The sequence below is a fragment of the Poromitra crassiceps genome (genome assembly GCF_964638095.1).
Source record: "Poromitra crassiceps genome assembly, chromosome: 5".
Classification (NCBI taxonomy): Eukaryota; Metazoa; Chordata; class Actinopteri; order Beryciformes; family Melamphaidae; genus Poromitra; species Poromitra crassiceps.
Window position 1 is genome coordinate 29,978,158 of NC_139642.1, and position 6,118 is coordinate 29,984,275.

Consider the following 6,118-nt stretch of genomic DNA (forward strand, 5'->3'; position numbering starts at 1 on the left):
TATTACTTTTTTAAGGAGTAATAATAAGTAACTATATCACATTTCGTGAGTAAGTTGCCCAACACTGAGTAAAACAAAGCCATGCAGCAGAAGACTGAAAAGAAAGTGGCCCTGCAGTCCGCACCCCCCCTGTCCTTAACTCACTACAGTTGGCTCCTTCCTATCTAATCAGTGTAGCTAAGTGCAGGTGGGCCAGGCTGGTTTGTGTCTCACAGAGCAAGTGTTTGGCCTCTCTGGGCCGTGTCACTGGAGTGTAACCCGCGGAGGAAGCACGCGCCCCGTTCAGGCGCCCATGAACTGGAACATGTGGGCTTCGACACCACCAGTGGAGCCTCTGGCTGCCGACAGGCTCCAAGCAAAACACTCCTTTTTAATAGTTAAATGTGATCCACACAGTGTCAGAGCCCAGAGCTAGCTCACACGGCTAGCCTGCCAAACCGTGGACACCGTCTACAATGGCTAAGTAATGAAAACAAAGGGGAGGATGTTGGTCGTTAACCCACATCTCGTTCTGAATAAGTAAGGAATTAGTAATTTAAGTTAACTCATGCGTCGCATACATCCACGCGGCGCTGCACCAAGTGGAAATGCGGTTAATTTACGACAGAGACGCTGTTGTTTTTTAAATTCGACTTTGATTTACTCCGGTGTGGGTGGAAAGTAAATGAATGCTAAAATACACATGGAACAAGCTGTAGTACACGTTTTAAATGTTCTTTAACTCAATTGGAATGTAAATGGGGCACAAAATGAACTTGAACAGACAAAACAAACAAAAGCAACAACTTTTAACCTTTGGAGATGTCAGCGAGCACATGGCTGGTTAACACTAGAGAATTCCTGTTGAGCAAGGTTCCAGTAATGTAATGACGCTACCTAGGAAAACAAGCTCCTGGACATCACACTTTTCCATGCTATCATTCCCATATGCTGGTGGTGACACAGCACACAATTACCCACAGACATAATAAACAATCCAGTCCAATGTCAAACACTATAAGTTCCACTATGTTTTGCTGTGAAATGACTTGCTGCGTGTGGCTGCAATTGACGTTGACATTCAAATTGTTAAAGTACCGTCTATGGATTTCATAATGTAACAGCTATTTATTTTTACTTTTTTTATGGCCCGTTTAGGAATATGGTCACTGTTGCACATAATAAAGAAATGTGCTTTATTAGTTTCAAACCAAATCTTAAACAAATCTCTCCAACTCATTTTAAATCAGAGGAATGCTCTGCATATTTCTTTGCTCTGAATCACTCAGTGATGACAAATTAATGATATCTGTTGGTAGTTAGTAGATAGAATTGGCATATGAATTCTTGAGCCAGGCAACACAGATTAAAATACTGCTCAATACTCAATTTTAAACTGGAGAAGTCACAAATTATACCACCGAGTTGGCCTATTGGAATTCTCCCCAAACATATTAGACATATAGCTTCCTAGCACATGCAGAAAAACATACTCATAAATGACTTATGACCCATAAACTTGAGTATTAACAGTTTATAAACCACCTCTATGGACAACCGCAATTCCTTGTGCCAGTGCCAAACTTGAAGCTGCCAGCAGATCCGTGCAATAAGGCTGAAATCCACTTCAGATTTGTCCTCCTAGATCAAAGTGCTGAGTATTTGCATGAGGGATCAAACAGAGCAGGGAAAGTGAGAGGGCATAATAGTGATTCTGGGGAAGGATTAAAACAGCCATCAATTAAATATTCTTCCACGAACTGCTCCTGCATTTTAAAGATGAGTATGTGAACATTAGTAGCCTACTTGCCACGGTTTGTCACTCTATTCATCAACGATTCTCTTTGAGGATTATTGCTGGCGACGCCTCTGGGATGTAGCATGCACTTGCAGCACAACACATTTGGAGCACTGTAAAAAATGTCTGAATCCCAGCAGCAGAATCAGGAAGAGGCAAAGATGGGCCTGAAATTAACATTTGTTAATTGTAACGAACTGTTTAAGACTCAGATTTGTACTTAAATATGTACCGTAAGCCACTGGGAGAGGGGTATAGCTATTGCATTGTGTTACCACAGAACAACAATAAAACCAGGCAGTAAGGGAGTTGAACATGAATTCCACAATTTATTTTCCTCCAAAAGGCCAGAACCAGTTCTCGTGAAAGGCACTTAATTTCCCTTGACCTTCACTACTCGAGCTTTAATGAATGCACCTAAACGTCGGATCTGGTAAGAGCCAAGGTAAACTTAAATTAAATATATTTACAATAAATAAAACATTTATACAAATTTATACAGTCAACCATGCCACTTTCAGGGAGGAGAACAGACTAATATCTCCCAGGATACCTCTTATATCAGTCTCTTCTCTTTGCAATGCTGGGCATGTCTATTGAACACAATGTAACAGAAAACTATGGGTAACAAATACTGAACATTTCCCTTTATGCATCGAATACTGTTTATGGATAGTTCCTCACACACTGATGCCTGTGTGACCCTTCGCAACAGCAGAGCAGTAATTGACAGTCCGGTTCAACCACTCATCTCCTCAAGTCTTTTTTAGCAGCTCCTTACACAGGGCAAAGGTGTGTATCTGTGTGTGTGTGTGTTTGTGTTTGCATGTGTGTGTGTGTGTGTGTGTGTGTGTGTGTGTGTGTGTGTGTGTGTGACAGAGAGTGTGTGCTCCCTCTCAGACGTGTGTGGGGCTGTCTGAGTGCGGGTCTGTCTTGGCCATGTGGAGGACCACAGCGGGGGATTTGTAGTGACAGTGCGTGCTGCCGCAGCTGACCCCCCCACAGGCTTTTCTGCTACTAGTCCTGTCGGCCAGCTTGCGGCTGCACAAGCCCTGCCAGGTCTGCAGTGTCTTGGAGCTCCACACCCACACGCCGCTGGTGATGCCCACCACCAGGGACATGAAGATCTTCAGCATGAACACGGCCACGGTGGGCACGGACGTCTCCAGCGAGCAGTCCTCGTTCCTGCGGCCGGGGAACGACACGCACTTGCCCTCCAGCCCGCGGAACTTCCAGTAGTCCATGTTGAGGCGCTCGTAGAAGTAGCAGACGATGACGCAGGTGGCGGGCACCGTGTACAGGATGGAGTAGATGCCGATCTTCACCATCAGCTTCTCCAGCTTCTCCGTGTTGGTGCCCTCAGTCTTCATCACCTTGCGGATGTGGAACAGGGCCACGAAGCCGGTGAGGATGAAGGAGGTGCCTACGACCAGGTAGCAGGAGAGGGGGATGAGCACGAAGCCAGTGAGCGCCGCCGGGTCCATGCTGCCCACGTAGCACAGCCCCGTCAGCTCGTCACCGGCCACCTTCCGCATGGTGAGGATGACGATGGTCTTCAGGGCGGGGATCCCCCAGGCGGCCATGTGGAAGTAGTTGCTGTGGGCTTCGATGGCCTCATGGCCCCACTTCTTCCCTGCGGCCAGGAACCAGGTGAGAGTTAGGATGACCCACCAGATGGAGGAGGCCATGCCAAAGTAGTAGAGGATGAGGAAGACTATGGTGCAGCCCGTGGACTCCAGCCCTTCCTGGATGATGTACAGCTCGCCATTCTCGCGGTCGCAGGCGATGTTCTCCGCCCCGGCCACCGAGCGGATAATGAAGGCCACCGAGTACACATTGTAGCACATGGAGAGGAAGATGATGGGGCGCTCGGGGTACTGGAAGCGGTGCGGGTCCAGGAGGAAGGTCAGGACCGTGAAGGCGGTGGAGACGAAGCAAAGGATGGACCAAACCGTCATCCAAATGAAGGCGAAGTCCTTGTCCTGTCTGGACCAGTAGACGTCCACGGCGGAGGAGCAGCGCGGCGCGCACGACTGGCTCTTGTCCACGTACTGGAACTTCTCCGGGTTCTCGCAGGAGCCCAGGCTGCCCGCCGCACGCCCGCTGCTGCCGCCCGGCTGCCTGGGCCGGGGCGGCACGGGAAGCATGCCCTCTCCCTTCTTGGACTCAGCCCTGGTGTCGTTCTCGGGGGCCTCCATGCACAGAGCGTTGGGGTCGTTTCTGGTGGGCAGCTTGGAGCAGTCGAGCGAGTCGGGCCAGGCGTAGTTGAACTTCTCCATTATGGGGGAGCACTTCTGCCGGGCCTGCTCACACATGGGTCTGCAGGCGGGGATGGAGGTGGACACTTTGTCTGTGCACATGGGGGCGTAAAGGGAGCACAGGAAGAAGCGGAGGTGCACATCACATCCGTACTCCACCAGCGGGGCAAACTCGTTCAACTTGATCGCAGCCTCCTTTTGGTTGTCGTGGTCCATGAAATTGGGCATCCTGGTCAAGTTGTAGCCGATTCCCTGGCACATGGGTATGACGATGGGCTCGCACTTGGCTGGTCTGCCTCGCTCCAGATCATAGGATCCTATCTCAAAGCTGGAGCCAGAGATGACCAGCAAACACCACAGGAAAATCACCATCTTCAATGGGCAGCCATCCATGCTCATCTTTAGTCATGTGTCAAAAAACGGCGCTCTGTCTTCTGAAACAATGTCCATGCAAAAAGTGAAAAATACAAGAGAGGTCCCCCCACTATTTCCACATTGCGAAGGCAGGTTCCAATTTTGCGTTATGGCTCCCTTACAAAAAGCATTCCCAGACGCAAAACACAAATAAAGTCAGAGTTTCATTAGCGTACTGAGCCGGGGAGGCGTCTTAAAAATCCAACAACACCCCCCGCAATCGTGCGTAATTAAAACGTGAGAGTGAGACTCGGAAACTTCGACCAACAATGGAGGAAAAGGATCAAAATGAACCACCGAGGCACCGAGAGCGGCAATTGAGCATAATCCTCGAATCGATCCCTTGTTAAATGAAAGAAGCGGAAGATTTCAAGCGGCTATTTCTCGTGTCGGTGGGTGGGTCCTGGGTCTGTTTGGCTGAGACTCGGTCCGCTCTTCATCCACTGCTTTCGGACTCGACACTGAAGTTTGCCTGCAGCTCTCCGGGACTTCAGCGAGCGAGAGAGAGGGGGGTGGGCACTCCGTGACGCGCACATTTCGCCTGGCGCGCAAGCAGCAGCACCACACAAGGAAAATTATCTGACATATTTTGGAGGCTGGTCAAAATACCTCAAACGTGTCTATTCTGAAGGAGGGAGCGGGGATACAGTGGTAAGTGGCCACTGATAATCACTAGGCGCCATATGAACCACACAAGTTGTGAGTTGTGACCCATAACGATTAATTAATTAGTTACCAATTAATAGCCTATATCATGCTGATGAAATGGGTAAAGTCTAAAAGCGAATCAGATTTTAGGTGGGTTTACCCTCCACTAGATCATCGGTCAGGAAAGGACTTACAATGTTTCATTGAATCGATCATGTCTTATTGTGCCCCTTAATCCTAGTCTATTGCATAGGCTACTGTTGCCATGTGATAATTACTATCATCTCTTTCTTGCAGCAAACCCCACCACAAAAGTGCAAATGTGGGTCAAAAAAGGAGAGAAATGGTAAACTGTTGCATACCACATGAGAGATTATAAAGTCATTGTATGTCAGCAGCACCATGCAATAGACTATTAAGGCTCTATATGGTTAATTATAGACAATAACCTGCAGTTGTTGTTATTCCATTATCCAGCCACATTAGCCTACTGGTAAAATGATAGTCCCAGTGGATTTTTGTGTGTGTTGCTGATTCAGAATTACCTGAATCGCTGTCACTATTACTCAACATTTTTATGTAATGTGACACATTTTGACCCCAGTTGGAAAATTCCCTCCACTATAATCATAGCAGTCGTGGAACTCGTAGGGGTTCAGTGTCTTGCTCATAGACACTTCAGCAGGGCAGATGCTGGAATTGCTGCATATGAGCCAGCTGAGGGATATGGCTTCTCATAACCACACACACGTTTAACAAAATGTGCATGTGTGTTTGCGGTGAGAGAAACCATCCCCTCATAATTGTTTTGACAAGGGGGTTGCTTTCCCCTATCATGCCAATTCAATTCACCCCCTGGCTGTCATAAAGACAAACCAGCATAACATGCAAGAGAAAAAAATGAATGCTCAAGTGACTGTGCCGATGAGAAGACTATTGTTTCCATCTAGTGGCTGAATGGGAGAGCCAACAACTCCACAACTGTTCCAGTATAAGCATTTGATCTTTTCTGGAACAGGGG

The 6,118-nt window shown here is 47.9% G+C and overlaps 1 protein-coding gene across 1 annotated transcript; it reads right to left on the reverse strand.

The window, feature by feature from the left end:
* Positions 1-1,894: 1,894 nt before the first annotated feature.
* fzd9b (frizzled class receptor 9b) lies at positions 1,895-4,882 on the reverse strand. Its single transcript, XM_083637451.1, has one exon. It carries the CDS (start codon positions 4,432-4,434, stop codon positions 2,674-2,676), a length of 1,761 nt encoding a protein of 586 aa, XP_083493577.1. The 5' UTR covers positions 4,435-4,882; the 3' UTR covers positions 1,895-2,673.
* Between the last annotated feature and the right edge of the window lie 1,236 nt (positions 4,883-6,118).

What these genes read in the sequence shown, in the direction of transcription:
- fzd9b (XM_083637451.1), bottom strand. Translation starts at nt 4,434, where the DNA reads ATGAGCATGGATGGCTGCCCATTGAAGATGGTGATTTTCCTGTGGTGT.